This window comes from Cololabis saira, chromosome 12, assembly GCF_033807715.1.
Source record: "Cololabis saira isolate AMF1-May2022 chromosome 12, fColSai1.1, whole genome shotgun sequence".
NCBI lineage: Eukaryota > Metazoa > Chordata > Actinopteri > Beloniformes > Belonidae > Cololabis > Cololabis saira.
Window position 1 is genome coordinate 44,027,835 of NC_084598.1, and position 25,500 is coordinate 44,053,334.

General features: G+C 43.3%; 1 protein-coding gene and 1 long non-coding RNA gene across 2 annotated transcripts; both read left to right on the forward strand.

The window, feature by feature from the left end:
- Positions 1 to 740: 740 nt before the first annotated feature.
- On the forward strand, positions 741 to 23,383 carry LOC133456433 (uncharacterized). Its single transcript, XM_061734908.1, has 10 exons — positions 741 to 981; positions 1,104 to 1,145; positions 1,399 to 1,461; positions 1,658 to 1,762; positions 3,786 to 3,848; positions 4,064 to 4,147; positions 16,478 to 16,540; positions 17,687 to 17,770; positions 17,854 to 17,985; positions 22,987 to 23,383. The coding sequence occupies exons 1-10, from the start codon at positions 741 to 743 to the stop codon at positions 23,268 to 23,270; spliced, it is 1,161 nt and encodes a 386-aa protein (XP_061590892.1). The 3' UTR covers positions 23,271 to 23,383.
- Positions 14,101 to 14,860, forward strand: LOC133457511 (uncharacterized). The gene is made up of 3 exons (XR_009783863.1): positions 14,101 to 14,325; positions 14,450 to 14,491; positions 14,798 to 14,860. It is a non-coding gene; the product is annotated as an uncharacterized LOC133457511 (long non-coding RNA).
- Positions 23,384 to 25,500: the final 2,117 nt, after the last annotated feature.

Here is a 25,500-nt window from a genome sequence, read left to right on the forward strand (position 1 = left end):
AGAGGAGTCAGCTGAGGTGGCTTGGACATCTGTACCGGATCCTCCTGGAACACCTCCCTAGGGACATGCCTGGAACACCTCCCTAGGGAGGTGTTCCAGGCATGTCCCACTGGGAGGAGACCCCGGGGAAGACCCAGGACACGCTGGAGAGACTATGTCTCTCGGTTGGCCTGGGAACTCCTCGGACTCCCCTCAGAAAAAAAAATAAAAAAAATAAGTCTGGACATCCCTGCTGAGGCTGCTGCCCCCACGACCCGGGAACGGATAAGCGGCGGACGATGGATGGATGGATGGATGGAGAAATGAAAAATTCCCTATTTTCCACTATCTAGTTGTGGTTCTTGCTTTGACCCAATTGCCTGACCTGAATTCAGTCAGGACAAGCTGCACCAGGAAGCATTTCAGAAAACATTCAGACTGGGGGATTGGAGAAATAAAAGCCAGGAGAAGAAAACAGGGACACACGATGGCAAACTTAATCATTTTATTATTCAAGATAAAGAAGCAACAAATGTTCCACCTTTGAAAAGGAGGCAAGATACTGTAGACATTTATGACTTTCATTTAATTTTGTTTCAACAGAATTCACAACAAGTCCAAACTGACAATTCTTATCATCTGCCCCATTTTGTCAGAAAGGAAATAAAATAAGGTAATAATTGATCATATTGTGGTTGATTATTTACAGAATCAAATACTATTTAAGGATGGGTTTACACACTCTGACAACAGTCATAACCATGTTTCTTCCATTGCTGCTGCTGATCTGCTCTCTCTCTTCAGCTCAGATTCAAGCCTTCGAGTCTGACAATGAACTTGGAGTAAATTTAAGACAAACCGAGGTGACAGGAGGAGAAGCAGGAAATGTCTCTGAGCAACAACCGACGTGTACGCAGGATCTCCATGCAGTGCTGAGGGAGATGAGCGGCGTGTTGGCTGGACTGAAGGTTGAGATGAGATACTTGCAGCGTGATAATACAGGTATGATTCTGTGACTTACTAACACTAATACTAATATAAGGAACAACTAACTTGAACTAATGAAATGATGCTGTCAAAGAAGGTTAGGATTTAATCATCTCTGTTCATCCCTGGTGTTTTAGAACAAGCAAAAAAGAGCAGAGAATTGGAGCAGCAGTACCAAGGTACAGTCATGTGAAAAAAGAAAGAACAGCATCCTTCCAGCATCTATGGATTTCAGAATTTTTCCAAAAATATTTGAAAGACTTATGAAAGTTATTGCTCTTATGCAAGGTATGGAATAATGGGTGCAGTTAGTTTTTATACTGCAGAATTACTGTGTGCGTGTGTGTGTGTGTGTGTGTGTGTGTGTGTGTGTGTGTGTGTGTGTGTGTGTGTGTGTGTGTGTGTGTGTGTGTGTGTCTGTGTGTATTACAGCACAATCAGCTAAGGTTAATCAACTGGAGTCACAAAAGACGGAGCTGAAGCAACAGTACCAAGGTACACGCTGGATATCTAGCAGTGACACAAGTAGTATTTAATTTACATATTAGCAGCATGAGCGCACTAAAAAGTGGTTATATATAATATAATATTATATAATATATATTATATCATATATCAACTGCTTGAACCACTTATTTTCATTCATCAATTTGTCAAACTGTTAATTCTGATGTTGTTTTGGATGTTTTAGAGCAGGCAGCTAAGCTGGCAGAGCAGGCAGCTGAACTGCTCACCATTAAAGCCAGAGCAAATACAACAGAAAACCATGTGAACACTCTGACAAGAGAAGGAGAAGGTTTGTAATTTCCAGAATTGCTGTGCTGTATATTTAGTAGTGACTCAAATAACACTGATGTTTTAGAGCAGGCAACTAAGCTGACAGAACTGAAACAGTTGAGTTCCGCAAAGCAAGCAGCAAGCAGATTATGGAGACTGTCTCTAACAGGGGTCGGCAACCCAAAATGTTGAAAGAGCCAAAAACACAAAAAACAAATATTTCTGGAGCCGCAAAAAATGAAAAGTCTTGTATCAGCCTTAGAATGAAGGCAACACGGGACGCTCGGTGGCGCAGTGGGTTAAGCAGCGGCTCATATACTGAGGCTACAGTCCTCCTCCTGCAGCAGTCGCAGGTTCGAATCCCGGCCTGCGCACCTTTGCTGCGTGTCTTCCCCGTTCTCTCTCTACCCCTTTCCAGTCTGCATCTTCAATAAAGGGCCACTAGAGCCCAAAAAAATCTTTAAAGAAAGAAAAGAAAAAAGTTGAAATGTCGAGAGAAAAGTCGAAATGTCGAGAGAAAAGTCAAAATGTCGAGAAAAAAGTCAAAATTTTGAGAAAAAAGTCAAAATGTCGAGAAAAAAGTCAAAATTCTGAGAAAAAAGTCAAAATTTTGAGGAAAAAGTCGAAATGTCGAGAAAAAAGTCAAAATGTCGAGATTGAAAAGGAAAGGAAAAAGGAAGAAAAAAAGAGAAAAAAAGGAAAAAAAGAGAAAAAAGGAAAAAAAAGAAGAAAAAAGGGAAAAAAAAGGTCAAACATTTTTGAAAAAGTTCCAGGAGCCACTAGGGCGGCGCTAAAGAGCCGCATGTGGCTCTAGAGCCGCGAGTTGCCGACCCTTGGTCTATAAGAACCTCATAGAGGGAATCTTAACCTTTAACATGGCAATGTGGTACGGCAACCTTACCACAAAAAATAGATGCAAGCTACAAAGAAAAGTGAATCTAGTCTCAAACATAATATGGAAGACACAGAGAAACTTAAGGGGCATTTATGAGGAAGTGATTGGGAAAAAAGCTGCTAGGATAGTAAATGATCTACTCACCCACTCTGCAGCTTTAGAGTTTAAATGACTTCCCTCAGGTAGACGGTACTGTGTACCAAAGGCTAACCGGAACTTATGTAAAAACTCATTCATTCCCAACGCCATTAAGGCTCTGAATGAGGGACGTCTCGGTGGATAAACCTGTCTTTTATTAACACGCCCTTGTTGTTCCTCCTTTTTTGCCACTAAGATGTTTTGCGTGTAAATGTTAAGTGTTTGTTGATGTGTCATGGTACTGTTGTTTTTGTATTATGAGACAAAAGACAAATTAACTAACTAACTAACTAACTAACTAACTAACTAACTAACTAACTAACTAACTAACTAACTAACTAACTAACTAACTAACTAACTAACTAACTAACTAACTAACTAACTAGCTAACTAACTAACTAACTAACTAACTAACTAACTAACTAACTAACTAACTAACTAACTAACTAACTAACTAACTAACTAACTAAACTGAAGCCACAGTACCAAGGTGTTTCCTTTATTTTAAGTGCAAATGTAATGACATATTTTTGAGAACAAATATTCAGAAAATCAGATTTGATTAAAATTGTCACATCCACTCCAGCTCCATTTGCTGCATTTAGGTCCGCCACACACCCTTGTCAAAAATATTTAGAAAGACTTTAATGTATCTTATAATAAAACAAAATCCAGGTCTTCAAACTAAACATTTATTAGAACAGTAAGAACTGAGTGTTTCATAAATACAGAACAGGCCGATTAAAGTCTAGAGTCAAGAATAGGAGATTCACTGTTGACTCTCGTATTCCCCTGTCTGTGATCCTTCCAGTATCTAAACTTGATGTGATACAATGAAGGCACGAAAACCTTGTTTTGTTTTTGTAAACAAAAATTCATATTTGATTTACATGTATTGATAGTTTTCAGTCCATGATAAAAGCTGTTTGACCCACACTTTTTTTATTAATTATCTTATTAATTTTGTAATTACTTTATCAAGTTCTTATGTTTGTTATTTCTCTTTTAGAACAAGCAGCAAGGCTGAGAGAACTGGAGTCACAAAAGACGGAGCTGAAGCAACAGTACCAAGGTACACGCTGGATATCTAGCAGTGACACAAGTAGTATCTAATTTACATATTAGCACCATGAGCGCACTAAAAAGTGGTTATATATAATAATTAAATTCACATGCATTAATAGTTTTTTTTTTCTTTCAGGACAATAAACTAACTGCTTTGAACCACTGATTTTCATTCATCAATTTGTCAAACTGTTAATTCTGATGTTATTTTTGATGTTTTAGAGCAGGCAGCTGAACTGCTCACCATTAAAGCCAGAGCAAACACAACAGAAAACCATGTGAACACTCTGACAAGAGAAGGAGAAGGTTTGTAATTTCCAGAATTAGATCAGGACTGATACAACTTGAACATCGTTCACTGTAATGTAACACTTGTGTTTCTCTCTCAGTGAAACGAGTGGCTTTCTCAGCATCTTTGATCACTTCTGGTGTAGAAACTATTGGACCATTTAACGCACACACCAACCTGATCTTCAGAAACGTTGTTTCAAATGTTGGAAATGCCTATAACCCAAACACAGGTACTCACATTTACAGATGAAATATTACATCCTGCCCCCCTCTCACAAGAAAATGTGTGAAGGGTTTGTTTGTCCACATCTATGAGTGTCACAATTCATTTATAAATGTATAAATAGCGACATGGTAACTTTTTTCCTTTTTAAGTAGATGTTGACATCAAAATATGGGAACCCCGATCCATAAATACTAAAATCATGAATATTTTTTTCTAACCATGTATCCCTAACCATGTATCTTTTAAACCTGACCCAACTGGTCATGAGTAGGAGGTAAAGAGAACTTTAGACTCCAGATTGGGGTCATATTATACATTGGGTCTTATTCATGAAACGTGAGCAGAACGATTTTATTTCATTTCATTTGTTTATTGGTAGATGGCTCTAGGGTTGGTAGATGCTCTTCCAGGATTGGTAGAGGCTCTGCCAAGGTAGAGGCTCTCCCAGGTTTGGAAGATGCTCTCCCAGGGTTGGTACAGGCTCTCCCAGGGTTGGTAGAGACTCTTCCAGGGTTGGTAGAGGCTAGGGGTGTAACAATATATCATGCCACAAAATTTTGCGATACAAAAACGTCCCGATACTTGTCGTGGAGGTGACAAACTGTATCGCGATATTGGATTATTAATATTAATAGCCCATATTGTGTTGACTAGTAACGTTGTAGATCGCGCCTCGACCCTTGCAGGGTTTTGAGCTCTGAACTTTTGCTTATGTAAGGCTGGTGTAGAGTTAAGCCTTACCTTATTAAATTAAACCTTTTTGGGATCGTGAGTAGGATAAACACGGGGAAACTTCTGCTGAGTTCCAGTGTACTTTAATGTCCCTCAACAGTGTAGGATTTTAGAACATCAACACAGCACCTAGTGCCGTACTTTGGGAGGAGGCCTTGAGTTCAGGACTCGTTCAAGACCTGACCTGAGCAGCATGGCGCCTGTGACTGGCACGGCCGCTGCCTCGGCGTCTCATCTCCTTAAATTAATCTATGTCCTGATACTTTCACTGGCCCCATCAACCTGCACATCCAGCCTGTGCTATGATCGGACCACGCTGCTTCAAATCAGGAACTCTATGGAACAGTTCAGTGCAAATTGGGGCTACAACTTCTTACCTCCCCCGTCTGTCTGCGCTGACTTGTCACTCGGGGGGCTGCTGCTGCCTCCACTCCGGAGAAGACTGCGGAAACGTGGATCCAGGGCCGGCGTTCAGGTGTGGCTGAGGCGGAGCAGGCGGCTCTTTCCCAGGTATGGCCGGGAGGAATTTACGAGCTACCTGCGTCCCATCTCCTTGCAAGTACCCGAGGAGGAAAACGTCCCTCAGCCTATACCCCGGTACTGCCAGGTATACCGCAACTTTTTCCCACGGCGTGTCATCGCTCCGCGGATCAGCTGTCTGTCAGCCGTAGGAACTCAGTCAGCTGGCGGTGACGTCATGGTGCCTTCACGGTCCAAGATGGCCTTACTGAATGCACGCTCCATTGCAAACAAATCACTTGTCCTGCATGACTTGCTGATCCAGGAAAATCTTGACTTCCTGTTCTTGTCTGAAACCTGGCAGCGGCAGGGGGAATTCATCCACCTCAGGTAGCTGTGTCCCCCGGGATACTCGTTCGTTGCCACTCCTCGTCTCACTGGACGTGGCGGGGGGCTCGCGGTGGTTTTCCGTGAACGCCTCAAAATTAGGCTGGTGAACTCTGACGTTTTCCCCTCAATTGAGCTTCAAGTGACCAAGATAAATGAACACAACCCATTTTATTGTATTTTAATTTACCGCCCTCCTGGCTCAGCTAGTGGGTTTTTATCTGACTTCACTGAACTTTTATCTTCTATTATCAAATTGGATAAGGTGCTTATTATTGGTGATTTTAATATTCATATAGATGATCAGTCATCTAATACTGCTACTGAGCTTTTAAATATCACTGAGTCTTTTAATTTTGTGCAACATGTCTCTGGTCCTACACATTTAAAAGGACATACACTGGACCTTGTCTTCTCACATGGATTGATGGTTGAAAATCTACATGTGGAAGAATCTCTTGTCAGTGACCATAGCTGTATCTCCTTTGATATGGCATATGTTGAAAAGCACCCGTCATGTATTGTCCAGGGAAAGAAACGTTTTATTAATCAGCCTGTTGTTGACAGCTTTATTTCCCTGTTTGATGCTGAGCCCGCTTCAAACAATGATGATGATGATAATGATGTGAATTCACTGGTACAGTGTTTTAATCTTCGATGCAAGTCAGTTCTTGATAAAGTAGCTCCAATTAAAGCAAGATCCACCTCTCTTAGGAAACCTTGCCCTTGGATAAATGAAGAGATTAAAAACCACAGGAGAAGCTGCCGCAAGGCAGAGCGGCTGTGGAAAGCATCGAAGCTTGAGGTCCACAGGCTGTACCTCAAGGATCTGAGACTTGCTTTAAACAATTTGTTAAAAAACGCTAGAGCTGCTTACTTTGCCCAACTTATTTCTCGTAATAAGAGAAATCCTAAATTTCTGTTTGATACCATCAGCTCTATTACATCCCCTGATGTCCCAGTGGCCTCAGTCTCTTCCGCAACTGATTGTAATGTTTTTGCCAGTTTTATGGTAAACAAAGTTAATGACATCAGGGCCAATATTCCTCAAATTGTTTTAAATCCTTGTACTTCTCTGCTTCCTCAATGTAAATGGTCCTTGTTTTCTTTGGTCTCACTGCTAGACATCAGTGCGCTCCTTGCCACCATGACACCGTCCTCCAGCCCGCTGGACATACTCCCGACATCACTGTACCTTAAAACTGTTAGCTCTATCGGCCCCTGCATTGTAGAGATTATAAATCAATCTCTCCAAACTGGTGTTGTCCCAGTCTCCTTTAAACAGGCAGCAGTGGAACCTAAATTAAAGAAACCAAACTTGGATCCTGCTGATTTAAAAAATTATAGGCCCATTTCAAAGCTCCCTTTTCTAGCTAAAATCCTGGAAAAGGTAGTAGCTAAACAATTAAATGCCTTCCTGGATGCAAATCTTATTTTTGACACCTTCCAATCAGGCTTTCGGAAAAAGCACTCCACTGAGACTGCTCTAACTCGAGTTTCAAGCGATGTCCTGATGGCAGCAGACTCTGGTCAATTTACAGTTCTGGTACTCTTAGATCTCACCGCTGCATTTGACACGGTGGATCATAAAATCTTACTAGATAGACTCAGAGACACTTTTGGGATTTCTGGTACCGTCTTAAATTGGTTCCGGTCCTACTTGACTGACAGGAGTTTTTTGGTCCATGTCAATGAGTTCCTATCTGACCCGACAGAGCTAGCCTGTGGGGTCCCACAGGGATCAGTCCTTGGCCCTTTACTCTTTTTACTTTACATGACCCCTATTGGACAGATTATCAGTGATTTCAGTGATGTTTCTTATCATCTATATGCTGATGATATTCAGCTCTACTGCTCTTTCAAGCAGACAGAGCTACACAAATTAGATAACTTAATAGCCTGCTTGACTGCCATCAAAAAATGGCTAAATAACAATCTCCTTCAACTGAACTCCGCTAAAACGGAAACACTGATTATTGCCCCAGATACTGCTATTCCCCTCATAAAACAGCATTTAGGTCATTTAGGTCCCTCTGTCCAACCTAACGTACGTAACCTAGGAGTTGTGTTTGACAAGGACATGTCCCTGGACCACCACTGTAAACAGTTGGTGAAGAATTGCTTTTATCATCTCCGGAATATCGCTAAACTGAGGTCTATGATCTCAAAAACTGAAATTGAAATGATAATTCATGCCTTTGTGTCATCTCGCATTGATTATTGCAACTCTCTTTTTATGTGTGTTAACAAAAAGGCTGTAAATCGCCTTCAGACTGTGCAGAACGCGGCAGCAAGGATCGTAACTGGAACAAGGAAAAGGGATCATATCACCCCGATTTTATACTCTTTACATTGGCTACCAGTTAATTTTAGGATTCATTTTAAGATTTTAGTACTTACTTTTAGAGCCCTAAATAATCAAGCTCCCGTGTACATTGCTGAACTGCTGAGACCTTACTCTCCCTCACGTTCATTAAGGTCATCAGATCAAAAACTCTTGATGGTCCCCCGCACCCGTTTTAAAACGCGAGGTGACTGCTCTTTCCAGGCCAGTGCCCCTCGCCTCTGGAATGCACTTCCACTGACCTTACGCAGCATTGAGTCCACTGACAGTTTTAAGAGAGAACTTAAAACATATATCTTTAGACAGGCTTTCCCCTGATGATGATGTTTCCCTGGGCATCTGTGAAGTTACCTGTTGTTGTGCTATTGTGTGTTTTATATTCTACTGCATTTTATCCCTGATGTAAAGCACTTTGTGATTGTATCTACAAAAAGCGCTCTATAAATAAATTTTACTTACTTACTTACTTACTTACTTACTGTGGCGTATCACTCCGCCCAATCTAAAACAGACTAATCACTACAGATAAACTGACTAGTGTCATTATAGTCCCTGATTTACATCACAATATAAAGAATATATTTATAAAATAATGAACCCTGAATTACCAAAATAACCCTTTTTCCAGTCATATGTTCCTCATTCAAGGTTGTTAAAAAAATACTGCTATAATATCGTATCGTTATCGTGACCTCAATATGGTGTATCGTACCGTATGGTGAGATTAGTGTATCGTTACACCCCTACTAGAGGCTCTCCCAGGGTTGGTAGAGGGAGCAATGCCCAGGACTGACTTAGGTAGGAGCACTGGGTGATAAAATGGGGAAAAAAAAAATCTCCATTTCACTGATGGACAATTAAAAAAAAAGGCAGATAAAGAAATGATTGTTGTGTTCCACAGGCTTTTTCATAGCCCCGGTGAGAGCAGCCTACCACTTTGAGTTCTACATTTATGGAGATGGACATCCTTCACATCCTACTGCTGCTGCGCTGGTCAAGAATGGAGAACATGTTGTTCTTGCCTATGAACATCAGACTTCATTTTCTGTTAATCCTGCTAATGGTGTCACTTTGTTATTAGAGGTTGGAGATGTTGTGTTTTTGCAACAGTGGGCAAACTCAAGGATTACCGACAGTTATAATCACCATACTACCTTTAGTGGCCAGCTTCTTTTCACATTGTGAGAGTTCTTCAGTTCACTGATACTCATGCAGTTTATTATCAGAATGTATCTTTGTATTTCAGTTTTCTAATTGATGTAAACACAGTCTTCCTATTAAAGTTTTATTTTCAGCTGCATCTGTTTCTGGATTTGCATGAATGTGGTAACTACAGGGACCTAGTTCAAGCAGACGTACCAGCTTTATGCTCACTCATACCCCGGTGGATGGTTTATTCCAGTTACTCCATCTGCTTATAGGACTTGCTGCTGCTTTTAAATCTCTACCGCCTCCCCAGCTCTTCCTGTAGGCTATAATTCTAGGAAAGGAGCATCATTTTAATCACCCCCAATATATGTATGTCTTCCTTAAAATAGGGGATTTATTTAGATTGGATTCTCTAAGACAAAGTGTTTTAGCAGTAGGAAAACTTTTGAGCTCTTCATCACATGACTTGTCTGATTGAACTATACACTGTAACGGGGTGTGATGGTTTTTATTTATTTTTTAATGAAAGCTGAACGAGATTGATCACATGTTTGTTCTTTTCAATTAATTGTGGTGGTGTATAAAGATAAAATCATGAATAATAAATAAATAAAATAAAACTCAGTTGTTGTCATTTTGAAATGTACTGTAATGTGTTATTAGCAGGATGTCCCAGTAATTTGCTGAATAGGCTCCAGCTGATCCAAAATGCAGCAGCACGAGTACTGACAGGAATCAGCAGGAGAGACCACGTCTCTCCATTGTTAGCGTCACTCCATTGGCTACCTGTCAAATTCAGAATCCAATTTAAAATTTTATTACTCACATATAAAGCCCAAAACGGCTTAGCTCCACAGTATTTACAAGACCTGATAGTGCCTTATGTTCCTGGCAGAGCTCTCCGTTCTCGGAGTGCAGGTTTACTCGTTGTTCCTAGAGTATCTAAATGTAGATTTGGAGGGCGGGCGTTCTGCTATCAGGCACCATTACTTTGGAACCAACTTCCAATCTGGGTTAAGGAGGCTGACACCACCTCCACCTTTAAAACTAAACTTAAAACCTTTCTGTTTAGTAAAGCGTATAGTTAGTGTTTAGTAAACCTCTAGCTGGTGTTGGTAAATCTCTAGGTAGTGTAAACTCTAGTGTGTTAGAGTCAGTAGTCATAGTTGCAGCTATAGAACAAGACTATAATAGTTAGTCTCAAATATAGCTTGGTGGTAGATATGCTGCTATAAGCCTATGCTGCAGGGGGCACCGACATGATCCGCTGGGCGGTGCCTCTCACCCTTCTTCTCCTCTCCTTTTCCCTTCCTCTCTTCTCCATTTCCATTTTTATAAATGTCTGATAGCTATCGTTTTGTCCATCACTCCTGTAGTTTCTTGTGCCGGCCCCTCTTTTCTCTTTTTTGTGCATGTTTGCAGGCCGGAGCCTCGGGAGCTGCGTTCTGGCCTGTCCCGGCCCCCCCCCACCACCTCTGGTCATCCCATTGCAGCTTCCACCTGCCTACGTGGATATCTGCTGTGTGCTGCTGACGCCCCCCTCCCCCCCTCTGGTCATCCCGCTGCTGCTTCCACCTGCCTGCTGTGTGCTGCTGACGTCCCTGACTCCCCCAGTCTGGCCTTCGGCAGGAGGGTCCCCCCTTATGATCCTGTTCCTGCTCAAGGTTTCTTCCCTCCTAAAGGGGAGTTTTTCTTGCCACTGTTTGGCTTAAGGTTTTTCTTCCACTATGGGAGTTTTTACCTGCCATTGTTTTATGTAATAATTGCTCGGGGGATTATATTTATATTTATAATTATATTCATGTTTATGTTCATGTTCTGGATCTCTGGAAAGCGTCTAGAGACCACATCTGTTGTATTAGACGCTATATAAATAAAATTGAATTGAATTGAATTGAATTGAAATAACATTTCATAAAGCTGACTCTTCCCTTTTCCCAGAAACAGCTGCCTGCTGAGAGGGACAGCTGGTCCCCACTATTGGTGCTGTACTGTATTAAAACAAATCAGGAAAAGTAAAAAAACACACACACACAAACTAAACAAGCATGAAAGTGTACCCAGCATCAGCGGGTACTGGGCTATTAAGAGCCTGTGACTGTCGAGCTACTTGCGTTTTTGCAGTTACCTCTTCCATCTCTTGGAAACAAGATTCGGAGTATACAGTTTTAGTCAAGTGTAGTACTGCCTAGTGGTCGCTAGATGGCAGCAGACAACATCAGATAAATTACTGACATCTATGGAAAAAGGAACTAGTTTAGTTTATACAGCCAACGAGCTTTAATGGCAGTAAACCCTGATCACTGTAAGTCATTACTTCCATTAATTCATTGATTCATTTTTTTTCAAATCCATTTTGACGTATTTAAATGAAAAAACAAAAAACAAAACAAAAAAAAATCATTGTCCAGACCCTCCTGCATTTACTACATGTAATGACTTAAATGTAGTCTAATGTTTTTGTTTACAAGTTGATTTGGGAGTTGTTATTATTGTTGTTGTAGCTGTTATTATTATCTAATTCAAAAATCCCAAACCCACATCTATTTACATAGTTGTCATTCTTTAGGTATTTCTGGTAATATAAAGCTTTTACATGTTAGTCTCCTATGTTTTTCATGTGTCACCTACAGTATGATATGACACATGAAAAAGCAACAGAAACTGGAACTTCTTGATGCTCATTTATTCCTTTCAAAAAGGATTTAAACCTTCATATTTAGTCAATGGTCAAATGGAAGGCATTTGACCGTGTCCCTCGTGCCATTCTGTGGGGGTTCAGTGAGTATGGAGTCTGGGGCCCTCTATTAAAGGCTGTCCGGTCTCTGTATGATCGGAGCAGGAGTCTGGTTCTCATTGCCGGCAGTAAGTCAGACTTGTTCCCGGTGCATGTTGGACTCCGGCAGGGCTGCCCTTTGTCACCGGTCCTGTTCATAGTTTTTATGGACAGGATTTCTAGGCGCAGCCAGGGGCCGGAGGGGATCCAGTTTGGGAACCTCAGGATTTCATCTCTGCTTTTTGCGGATGACGTTGTCCTGTTGGCTTCATCGGACCGGGACCTTCAGCATGTGCTGGGGCGGTTTGAGGCCGAGTGCGACGCGGCAGGGATGAGAATCAGCACCTCCAAGACCGAGGCCATGGTTCTCCATCGGGAAAGGGTGGCGTGCCTTCTCCGGGTGGGTGGAGAAGTCCTGCCTCAGGTGGAGGAGTTCAAGTATCTCGGGATCTTGTTCACGAGTGAGGGAACGATGGAGCGGGATATTGACAGACGGATCGGTGCAGCGTCCGCAGTTATGCGGTCGATGTACCGGTCCGTCGTGGTGAAGAGGGAGCTGAGTCGAAAGGCGAAGCTCTCGATTTACCGGTCAATCTACACCCTTACCCTCACCTATGGTCATGAACTTTGGGTAGTGACCGAAAGGACAAGATCGCGGATACAAGCGGCCGAGATGAGTTTCCTCCGCAGGGTGGCTGGACGCTCCCTTAGAGATGAGTTTCCTCCGCAGGGTGGCTGGACGCTCCCTTAGAGATGAGTTTCCTCCGCAGGGTGGCTGGACTCCCTTAGAGATGAGTTTCCTCCCTTAGAGATAAGTTTCCTCCGCAGGGTGGCTGGACTCCCTTAGAGATAAGTTTCCTCCGCAGGGTGGCTGGACTCCCTTAGAGATGAGTTTCCTCCGCAGGGTGGCCGGACGCTCCCTTAGAGATGAGTTTCCTCCGCAGGGTGGCTGGACGCTCCCTTAGAGATAGGGTGAGGAGTTCGGTCACCCGGGAGGAGCTCGGAGTCGAGCCGCTGCTTCTTCACATTGAGAGGAGTCAGCTGAGGTGGCTTGGACATCTGTACCGGATCCGCCTGGATGCCTCCCTAGGGAGGTGTTCCAGGCATGTCCCTCCTCCCTAGGGAGGTGTTCCAGGCATGTCCCTCCTCCCTAGGGAGGTGTTCCAGACATGTCCCACCTCCCTAGGGAGGTGTTCCAGGCTTGTCCCTCCTCCCTAGGGAGGTGTTCCAGGCATGTCCCTCAGGGAGGAGACCCCGGGGAAGACCCAGGACACGCTGGAGAGACTATGTCTCTCGGCTGGCCTGGGAACTCCTCGGACTCCCCTGGAAGAGCTGGAGGAAGTGTCTGGGGTGAAGGAAGTCTGGGCATCCCTGCTGAGGCTGCTGCCCCCACGACCCGGGAACGGATAAGTGGCGGACGATGGATGCATGGATGGATGGAGAAATTTAAAAAATTCCCTATTTTCCACCATCTAGTTGTGGTTCTTGCTTTGACCCAATTGCCTGACCTGAATTCAGTCAGGACAAGCTGCACCAGGAAGCACTTCAGAAAACAATCAGACTGGGGGATTGGAGAAATAAAAGCCAGGAGAAGGAAACAGGACGATGGCAAACTTAATCATTTTATTATTCAAGATAAAGAAGCAACAAATGTTCCACCTTTGAAAAGGAGGCAAGATACTGTAGACATTTATGACTTTCATTTAATTTTGTTTCAACAGAATTCACAACAAGTCCAAACTGACAATTCTTATCATCTGCCCCATTTTGTCAGAAAGGAAATAAGATAAGGTAATAATTGATCATATTGTGGTTGATTATTTACAGAATGAAATACTATTTAAGGATGGGTTTACACACTCTGACAACAGTGATAACCATGTTTCTTCCATTGTTGCTGCTGATCTGCTCTCTCTCTGCAGCTCAGATTCAAGCCTTTGAGTCTGACAATGAACTTGGAGTAAATTTAAGACAAACTGAGGTGACAGGAGGAGAAGCAGGAAATGTCTCTGAGCAACAACCAACGTGTACGCAGGATCTCCATGCAGTGCTGAGGGAGATGAGCGGCGTGTTGGCTGGACTGAAGGTTGAGATCAGATACTTGCAGCGTGATAATACAGGTATGATTCTGTGTGACTTACTAACACTAATACTAATATAAGGAATGACTGACTTGAACTAATGAAATTATGCTGTCAAAGAAGGTTAGGATTTAATCATCTCTGTTCATCCCTGGTGTTTTAGAACAAGCAAAAAAGACCAGAGAATTGGAGCAGCAGTACCAAGGTACAGTCATGTGAAGAAGAAAGAACAGCATCCTTCCAGCATCTATGGATTTCAGAATTTTTCCAAAAATATTTGAAAGACTTATGAAAGTTATTGCTCTTATTGCAAGGTATGGAATAATGAGGTGCAGTTAGTTTTTATACTGCAGAATTACTGTGTGCTTGTGTGTGTGTGTGCGTGTGTGTGTGCGTGTGTATGTGTGTGTGTGTGTGTGTGTGTGTGTGTGTGTGTGTGTGTGTGTGTGTGTGTGTGTGTGTGTGTGTGTGTGTGTGTGTGTGTGTGTGTGTATCTCTGTGTGTATTACAGCACAATCAGCTAAGGTGAATCAACTGGAGTCACAAAATACGGAGCTGAAGCAACAGTACCAAGGTATGTGTTGTGTTGTATTTATTCATGTGAACTCTTTTTTAAATCTTTTTTAAATCTTTATCTTTATCTTTTCTAAATCTTTATCTGTTGTGCGTGTGCCTGCGCACTTTACATGTTTCACCGAGCGAAGTGGGAAACGTCCTCTCGATTCCTTGTATGTCTGACATGTGATGAATCGATAATAAAGCTACTTTGACTTTGACTTTGACTTTTGTATGTGCTGTATATTTAGTAGTGACTCAAATAACACTGATGTTTTAGAGCAGGCAGCTAAGCTGACAGAATTGAAACAGTTGAGTTCCACAAAGCAAGCAGCAAGCAGATTATGGAGACTGTCTCTATAAGAAGCTCATAGAGAGAATCTTAACCTTTAACATGGCAATGTGGTACGGCAACCTTACCACAAAAAATAGATGCAAGCTACAAAGAATGTTGAATCTAGCCTCAGAAATAATAGGGAAGACACAGAGAAACTTAAAGGAGCATGAGGCTCCTTTTAAGAAATGAGACTCTCTAGCGCCACCCTTCACCACGACGGCCGTCGGGGGTACTGCAGCCAACAGTGAAGCCGGCACGGGAGAACGGGGAGAACGTGCATGCAGCGTCATTTGACGTCACATCCGCAGGACAGCGCGGGAAATTCCGGCCCGGAATTGCAGCACATTTTGCAGCACACAGCCTGTTCAAGGCAACGGAGAGATACACTAGAGGAATCATTCGTTTTGGTTTGGAACGCTTCATCTGACATTATTACTAGAAAACTTAAAACGTATACGAATTTTTTTAATAAATCCTGCCTCAAGCTCCTTTAAGTGGCATTTGGCAGCATGGTGGGTCAGTGGTTAGCACTGTTGCCTCACAGCAAGAAGGTCCCCGGTTTGACTCCCAGGCCCAGCAGGGTCTTTCTGTGTGGAGTTTGCATGTTCTCCCCGTGCTTGCGTGGGTTTCCTCCTGGTACTCCGGTTTCCTCCCACAGTCCAAAAACATGCATATTAGGTTAATTGGTGATTCTAAATTGCCCGTAGGTGTGAGTGTGTCTAGTTGTTTGTGGGGACTGCGGGTGGAAACTAGCATTTCTGCTAAACCCGGTGTATTTACACTGCTTAATGTAGTGTTCACATAGTTGTCACATCCACTCCAGCTCCATTTGCTGCATTTGGGTCCGCCACACACCCTTGTCAAAAATATTTAGAAAGACTTTAATGTATCTTATAATGAAACAAAATCCAGGTCTTCAAACTAAACATTTATTAGAACAGTAACAACTGAGTGTTTCAACCAAAAAAGGATTTCCTGTGACTACAATGCCCTTTCTCACACTGAATCTCTCCTTTGGTGACCATAAATACAGAACAGGCCGATTAAAGTCTAGAGTCAAGAATAGGAGATTCACTGCTGACTCTCGTATTCCCCTGTCTGTGATCCTTCCAGTATCTAAACTTGATGTGATACAATTAAGGCACGAAAACCTCGTTTTGTTTTACTAAACAAAAATTCAAATTTGATTTACATGTATTGATAGTTTTCAGTCCATGATAAAAGCTGTTTGACCCACACTTTTTTTATTAATTACCTTAATTACTTTATCAAGTTCTTAAGTTTGTTATTTTTCTTTAGAACAAGCAGCAAGGCTGAGAGAACTGGAGTCACAAAAGACGGAGCTGAAGCAACAGTACCAAGGTACACGCTGGATATCTAGCAGTGACACAAGTAGTATTTAATTTACATATTAGCACCATGACACACTAAATATGGAGGATTTTTTGTGCCAAAATTAAATAAATAAATACATCATTAATTAATTAAAATGGGAATTAAATATATCATTAATTAATTAAATGTGTCATTAATTAATTAAAATTAGAATTAAATATGTCATTAATTAATTAAAATACAATTCATTTTAAGTAAAAAAATATATTTATTATTTCAGCATTTAATTAACTAATGACACATTTAATTAATGATTTTGTGTTGCTGAATCATGAAATGTAAATGTAAAACTGTCAGTTTCACTCGTCAAACTCAGTGGGCGGGTTCCAAACACCTCATTGGTTCCCCTGCACATCAAGTCAAGGCAAATCGAATCCACATAATGGATTGTTGCAGGGCTTCGGGACACATTCCGATAAACTAGGTGGCATTATTCACCTCTACGTTGGTTTGGATACTCTACTCCAAAATTTTTACTCTACTCCAAAATTGTATTGGTAACCACTGAAGACTTGGTCCTCTAACCACAAATATTGGTACAGCAAGGTGTACAAAATGTCAAAATCCTGCCCAGAGCTGCTGAGAGAAGCAGCGAATTTAACTCACAGCTGTCATGTTTAGAAAGGCTTCCTCTTCTACCTCCAGTTTTACATTTCATGAATCACACGCAACAACACGATTTCATTAATTAAATGTGTCATTAATTAATGAAATGCAGTTTTACATTTCATGATTCACACGCAACACAAAATCATTAATTAAATGTGTCATTAATTAAATGCTGAAATAATAAATACATTTTTTTACTTAAAATGAATTGTATTTTAATTAATTAATGTCATATTTAATTCTAATTTTAATTCATTAATGACATTTAATTAATTAATGATATATTTAATTCCCAATTTAATTCATTAATGATGTATTTATTTATTTAATTTTGGCACAAAGAATCCTCCATAACTAAAAAGTGGTTAGATATAATAATTAAAATTCACATGCATGAATAGTTTTTTTTTTCTTTCAGGACAATAAACTAACTGCTTTGAACCACTGATTTTCATTCATCAATTTGTCAAACTGTTAATTCTGATGTTGTTTTTGATGTTTTAGAACAGGCAGCTGAACTGCTCACCATTAAAGTCAGAGCAAACACAACAGAAAACCATGTGAACACTCTGACAAGAGAAGGAGAAGGTTTGTAATTTCCAGAATTAGATCAGGACTGATACAACTTGAACATCGTTCACTGTAATGTAACACTTGTGTTTCTCTCTCAGTGAAACGAGTGGCTTTCTCAGCATCTTTGATCACTTCTGTTGAAGAAACTATCGGACCATTTAACGCACACACCAACCTGATCTTCAGAAACGTTGTTTCAAATGTTGGAAATGCCTATAACCCAAACACAGGTACTCACATTTACAGATGAAATATTACATCCTGCTCACTCTCACAAGAAAATGTGTAAAGGGTTTGTTTGTCCACATCTTCAAATCTATGAGTGTCACAACTAATTTAGAAATGTATAAATAGCAACATGGTAACTTTTTTCCTTTTTAAGTAGATGTTGACATCCAAATATGGGAACCCCGATCCATAAATACTAAAATCATGAATATTTTTTTCTGACCCTAGCCATGTATCTTTTAAACTGACCCAACTGGTCATGAGTTGGAGGTAAAGAGAACTTTAGACTCCAGATTGGGGTCATATTATACATTGGGTCTTATTCATGAAACGTGAGCAGAACGATTTTATTTCATTTCATTTGTTTATTGGTAGATGGCTCTAGGGTTGGTATAGGCTCTACCAAGGTAGAGCCTCTCCCAGGGTTGGTAGATGCTCTCCCAGGGTTGGTAGATGCTCTCCAAGGGTTGGTAGAGACTAGTGTAACAATATATTATGCCACGAAATTTTGCGATACATAAACGTCACGATATGTGTCGTGGAGGTGACAAACTGTATTGCGATATTGGATTATTAATATTAATCTATTGTGTTGACTAGTAACACGCAGCATATTGGTGCCGACCGCGCCTCGACCCACGAAGGAGGACAATCTTACTCCGATCAGAAGAAACTAGTCCCATTTTGGTCCCGATCACGGGACTCTTGCAGGGTTTTGAGCTCTGAACTTTTACTGATGTAAGGCTGGTGTAGAGTTAAGCCTTACCTTATTAAATTAAACCTTTTTCGTGTCGTAAGTAGGATAAACACGGGGAAACTTCTGCTGAGTTCCAGTGTACTTTAATGTCCCTCAACAGTGTAGGATTTTAGAACATCAACACAGCACCTAGTGCCGTACTGTGGCGTATCACTCCGCCCAATCTAAAACAGACTAATCACTACAGATAAACTGACTAGTGTCATTATAGTCCCTGATTTACATCAGAATATAAAGAATATACTCACTCACTCATCTTCTCCCGCTTTATCCGTTACCGGGTCGCGGGGGCAGCAGCCTCAGCAGGGATGCCCAGACTTCCCTCACCCCAGACACTTCCTCCAGCTCTTCCGGGGGGAGTCCGAGGCGTTCCCAGGCCAGCCGAGAGACATAGTCTCTCCAGCGTGTCCTGGGTCTTCCCTGGGGTCTCCTCCCGGTGGGACATGCCTGGAACACCTCCCTAGGGAGGCGTCCAGGAGGCATCCGGTACAGATGCCCAAGCCACCTCAGCTGACTCCTCTCAATGTGGAGGAGTAGCGGCTCGACTCCGAGCTCCTCCCGGGTGACCGAACTCCTCACCCTATCTCTAAGGGAGCGTCCAGCCACCCTGCGGAGGAAACTCATCTCGGCCGCTTGTATCCGCGATCTTGTCCTTTCGGTCACTACCCAAAGTTCATGACCATAGGTGAGGGTAGGGGCGTAGATTGACCGGTAAATCGAGAGCTTCGCCTTTCGACTCAGCTCCCTCTTCTACCTATCTACTGCGTCAGGAGTCCCACCGGCCAACATAGCCCGGTAGGACTGCTTCTTCAGTCTGACGGCATCCTGTACTTCCGGTGTCCACCACCGGGTTCTAGGATTGCCGCCACGACAGGCACCGGAGACCTTGCGTCCACAGCTTCGAGCCGCCGCGTTGACAATGGAGGCAGAGAACATGGTCCACTCGGACTCGATGTCCCCCGCCCCCCCCGGGATCCGAGAGAAGCTCTCCCGGAGGTGGGAGTTGAAGATGTCCCTGACAGAGGGCTCAGCCAGACGTTCCCAACAGACCCTCACAATCCGTTTGGGTCTGCCCGGTCTGTCCAACCTCCTCCTCCGCCAACGCATCCAACTCACCACCAGGTGGTGATCAGTTGACAGCTCAGCCCCTCTCTTCACCCGAGTGTCAGATGAAACGACAACAAAGTCGATCATTGACCTCCGGCCTAGGGTGTCCTGGTGCCACGTGCACTGATGGACACCCTTATGCTTGAACATGGTGTTCGTGATGGACAAACTGCGACTCGCACAGAAGTTCAACAACAAAACACCACTCGGGTTCAGATCGGGGAGGCCGTTCCTCCCAATCACGCCTCTCCAGGTATCACTGTCATTGCCCACGTGAGCGTTGAAGTCCCCCAGTAGAACAATGGAGTCCCCAGTTGGAGCACTATCAAGTACTCCTCCCAGGGACTCCAAGAAGGCCGGGTACTCCCCACTGCTGTTCGGCCCGTAGGCACAAACAACAGTGAGAGACCTATCCCCGACCCGAAGGCGCAGGGAAGCGACCCTCTCGTTCAGCGGGGTGAACTCCAACACATGGCGACTGAGCTGGGGGGCTATAACCAAGCCCACACCAGCCCGCCGCCTCTCACCCTGGGCAACTCCAGAGTAGAGGAGGGTCCAGCCCCCTTCAAGGAGCTGGGTTCCAGAGCCCAAGCTATGTGTGGAGGTGAGCCCGACTATCTCTAGCCGGTATCTCTCAACCTCACGCACAAGCTCCGGCTCCTTCCCCCCCAGCGAGGTGACATTCCATGTCCCCACTGTGAGGGTTGATGTCCAGGGATTGGGTCGTCGAGGCACCCCGCCACGACTGCTACCCAGCCCACAATGCACCCGCCTGCCATGGTCCTTCCTGCGGGTGGTGGGCCTACTGGAAGGCGGACCCACGTCGCCGTTTCGGGCTGAGCCCGGCCGGGTCCCACGGGCAAAGACCCGGCCACCAGGCGCTCGCCTACGAGTCCCAACCCCAGGCCTGGCTCCAGGGCGGGGCCCCGGTGACGCCGATCCGGGCGACGTAACGGTCCTTGATTTACTTGTCATCATGAAAGGCTTGTGAACCGCTCTTAGTCTGGCCCGTCACCCAGGACCTGTTTGCCATGGGAGTCCCTACCAGGGGCGAAAGTGCCCCCGACAACATAGCTCCTAGGATCACTCGGGCACACAAACCCCTCCACCACAGTAAGGTGGCGGTTCAAGGATATATTTATAAAATAATGAACCCTGAATTACAAAATAACCTTCTTAACAAAAATAAATCTCCTCTTACACTTATAAGGTGAGCATGAATCAATCTTTTTTATGATGTAAAATTGTATGGATTTATTTACTTTTATTTATTTATTTAATTCTAGTTGTTAAATTTCTAGAAAAGAAAAAAGTCAAATCATACATGAGAGAAACTATTCAGTTTGTGGCAAAATATTTGTACTACTTGCATAATGCAAACCTGACATTTACTTGTAGTTCAGTTTGTGGGAAATGGTTGGCCTGGCTTTCTCTTTAAAACTTAAACAGTTATAAAGCATTACAAACTGTAACAATAGGGCAAATGCACAGCATTATTTTGTATTTTGTGCCTTTCAAATAAAAGACCATTTTTTCCAGTCATATGTTCCTCATTCAAGGTTGTTAAAAAAATACTGCTATAATATCGTATCGTTATCGTGACCTCAATATCGTGTATCGTACCGTATCGTGAGATTAGTGTATCGTTACACCCCTAGTAGAGGCTCTCCCAGGGTTGGTAGAGGGAGCAATGCCCAGGGGCCTCATCTATAAAGCTTGCTTGCGCAGAAAAAGCGCCTGAAAGTTGCGGAAGTCGCCTTCTACGCAAATCCCTGGATCTAAAAAGAAAAAACTAACCGAGAAATCTGCGTATCCCTACGGCAACCCTGACCCTCCCGTAAGAATTTACTTAAGACACGGGGACCTGGCGACGCAGGCTGTGAGGTGGTGAAATGAAGCCAGATTCATGTCATACTCTTAATAATGTCATCACATATCACAACATATATCAGACTTATAATAAAATAGTGCTGATAACGGAGCAGGCGGCGGGGGGGGGGGGGCTGCCGCTCCGAGCCCACTACTCCACGCCGAAGAGGAAAAAAGAAAGTGTTCTGATTAAAATAAGGAAAGTTGGACTATGTAACAATTGCGTTCATAAGGATAAAGTTTTTGAAAAAATAAAAATTAAAGAAATAGTCTCTTCTCCCCGTGTGTGTCTGCCTGTCATGCACGGGTACGTGCGCTCATGTTTTTTACTTTTAAGCCGGAATTATGGTTCTGCATCACACCAACGCAGAGCCTACGCCGTAGGGTCCGGCGTAGGGTGCGCGTCGCCGCGTGTCCTACGCCGTAGGCTCTGCGTTGGTGAAACGCGGAACCATAAATCAGCCTAGAGCAGCTCTGAGGGGAGACGGGAGGGAGGAGAGGGAGCGGGGGCTGCCGGGCCGCCGTCCCGAGTGTCTTGATGATTTGCTGAGCCTACCGTTAGTTTTTAAACTGTAAAAAGTGGGGCGGGGGGGACAAATACATTTTGAAAAGTGGGGGGGGCATTCTTTTCTTTTTTTTTTTTTTAAGTGGGGGGGGGCATGTCCCCTCTGCCCCCAGTGGAAATTGCGTCGTGGCACTAACGGGCAGCAACGGCGTGCTGCCACTCACTCGCTTTATTTTATACTATTTATATACTTTTCCTACTTTTACTGTGACCACTAAATAATCTCGTTTCACTGTCCTCTCTCCACCTCATCCACAACATCTAGATCTCAGATCTCAGTGAAATTCAGTGGCACGGTGGCTCGACACGTTCATTCATTCTGACGCCCAAACAGGGTGCAGGAAGCCACTGCGCATGCTCAGTAGGCTCATCCATATGGATTTATGGGCGTGTTGAGGGCGGGATATGACGCGGATTCCCCTGCGCATCCTTCCAGCTGGACTGTGATTTATGAAGGGAACATTACGTGGAAGTCTGCGTGCACGCAGTTTTATAGATCCGGATTTTTTTTTGCGCCCGGCATTTTCGGCTTTTGAGCGTACGTGCACTTTTAGTATGAATCCTACGCAGTCCATTTTAAATGAGGCCCCAGGACTGACCTAGGTAGGAGCACTGGGTGATAAAATGGGGAAAAAAATCTAAATTTTCACTGATGGACAATTTAAAAGAAAAGGCAGATAAAGAAATCAATTTTGTGTTCCGCAGGCTTTTTCACAGCCCCAGTGAGAGCAGCCTACCACTTTGAGTTCTACCTTCATGGACACGGACATTCTTCATATGCTACTGCTGCTGCGCTGGTCAAGAATGGAGACCATGTTGTTCTTGCCTATGAACATCAGACTTCAGGGTCTGTTAATCCTGCTAATGGTGTCACTTTGTTATTAGAGGTTGGAGATGTTGTGTTTTTACGTCAGTGGGCAAACACAAGGATTTACGACAGTCATAATCACCATACTACCTTTAGTGGCCAGCTTCTTTTCACATTGTGAGAGTTCTTCAGTTCACTGATACTCATGCAGTTTATTATCAGAATGTATCTTTGTATTTCAGTTTTCTAATTGATGTAAACACAGTCTTCCTATTAAAGTTTTATTTTCAGCTGCATCTGTTTCTGGATTTGCATGAATGTGGTAACTACAGGGACCTAGTTCAAGCAGACGTACCAGCTTTATGCTCACTCATACCCCGGTGGATGGTTTATTCCAGTTACTCCATCTGCTTATAAGACTTGCTTCTGCTTTTAAATCTCTACCGCCTCCCCAGCTCTTCCTGTAGGCTATAATTCTAGGAAAGGAGCATCATTTTAATCACCCCCAATATATGTATGTCTTCCTTGAAATAGGGGATTTATTTAGATCGGATTCTCTAAGCCAAAGTGTTTTAGCAGTAGGAAAACTGTTGAGCTCTTCATCACATGACTTGTCTGATTGAACTATACACTGTAACGGGGCGTGATGGATTTTTTTTTTTTTATGAAAGCTGAACGAGATTGATCACATGTTTGTTCTTTTCAATTAATTGTGGTGGTGTATAAAGATAAAATCATGAATAATAAATAAATAAAATAAAACTCAGTTTTTGTCATTTTGAAATGTACTGTAATGTGTTATTAGCAGGATGTCCAAGTAATTTGCTGAATAGGCTCCAGCTGATCCAGAATGCAGCAGCACGAGTGCTGACAGGAATCAGCAGGAGAGACCACGTCTCTCCAGTGTTAGCGTCGCTCCATTGGCTACCTGTAAAATTCAGAATTCAATTTAAAATGTTATTACTTGCGTATAAAGCCCAAAACGGCTTAGCTCCACAGTATTTACAAGACCTGATAGTGCCTTATGTTCCTGGCAGAGCTCTCCGCTCTCGGAGTGCAGGTTTACTCGTAGTTCCTAGAGTATCTAAATGTAGATTTGGAGGGCGGGCGTTCTGCTATCAGGCACCATTACTATGGAACCAACTTCCAATCTGGGTTAAGGAGGCTGACACCACCTCCACCTTTAAAACTAAACTTAAAACCTTTCTGTTTAGTAAAGCCTATAGTTAGTGTTAAGTAAACCTCTAGCTGGTGTTGGTAAATCTCTAGGTAGTGTAAACTCTAGTGTGTTAGAGTCACTAGTCATAGTTGCACCTATAGAACAAGACTATAATAGTTAGTCTCAAATATAGCTTCGCGGTAGATATGCTGCTATAAGCCTATAGCCCCTTTCACACAGCCAGTTCGAGGCGGGAACGTTGCGCCTTTAAGCCGCTGTTCTGTGTGAAAGTCACGGAGGCGGAATGGGGGGGCCAAGTGGCCCCACCAATAAGCCGGCAGCGGAGGTAGTCACAGAGCCGAAACGGGGTCTGTGTGAATGACACAGCCGGCATGCCGGCATGCCACTAGACGCTGACGCTGTCGTCACGCCTCTGATTGCGGAACGCCGGCATGCTGTGTGAATTTACAGACGGGAGCGGCGTTATGCCGGCGTTGTATGGTTCTGTGTGAACCAACAAAGGCGGCGTATTGGCAGGACTTCTTTACACCAATATTGCGGAATCTCTGTGTGAAAGGGGCTTATGCTGCAGGGGGCACCGACATGATCCGCTGGGCGGTGCCTCTCACCCTTCTTCTCCTCTCCTTTTCCCTTCCTCTCTTCTCCATTTCCATTTTTATAAATGTCTGATAGCTATCGTTTTGTCCATCGCTCCTGTAGTTTCTTGTGCCGGCCCCCCTTTTCTCTTTTTTGTGCATGTTTGCAGGCCGGAGCCTCGGGAGCTGCGTTCTGGCCTGTCCCCCCCCCCCACCACCCCCCACCTCTGGTCATCCCGCTGCTGCTTCCACCTGCCTGCTGTTTGCTGCTGACGTCCCCGACTCCCAGTCTGGCCTTCGGCAGGAGGGTCCCCCCTTATGATCCAGGTCCTGCTCAAGGTTTCTTCCCTCCTAAAGGGGAGTTTTTCTTGCCACTGTTTGGCTTAAGGCTTTTTTCCCACTATGGGAGTTTTTATCTGCCATTGTTTATGTAATAATTGCTCGGGGGATTATATTTATATTTATAATTATATTTATGTTTATGTTCATGTTCTGGATCTCTGGAAAGCGTCTAGAGACAACATCTGTTGTATTAGACGCTATATAAATAAAATTGAATTGAATTGAATTGAATTGAAATAACATTTCATAAAGCTGACTCTTCCCTTTTCCCAGAAACAGCTGAGCCTGCTGAGAGGGACAGCTGGTCCCCACTA

What these genes read in the sequence shown, in the direction of transcription:
- LOC133456433 (XM_061734908.1), top strand. Translation starts at nt 741, where the DNA reads ATGTTTCTTCCATTGCTGCTGCTGATCTGCTCTCTCTCTTCAGCTCAG. An exon ending in ATTGGAGCAGCAGTACCAAG is followed by an intron (nt 1,146 to 1,398) that starts GTACAGTCATGT and finishes TGTGTATTACAG; the next exon opens with CACAATCAGCTAAGGTTAAT. An exon ending in GCTGAAGCAACAGTACCAAG is followed by an intron (nt 16,541 to 17,686) that starts GTACACGCTGGA and finishes TTGATGTTTTAG; the next exon opens with AACAGGCAGCTGAACTGCTC.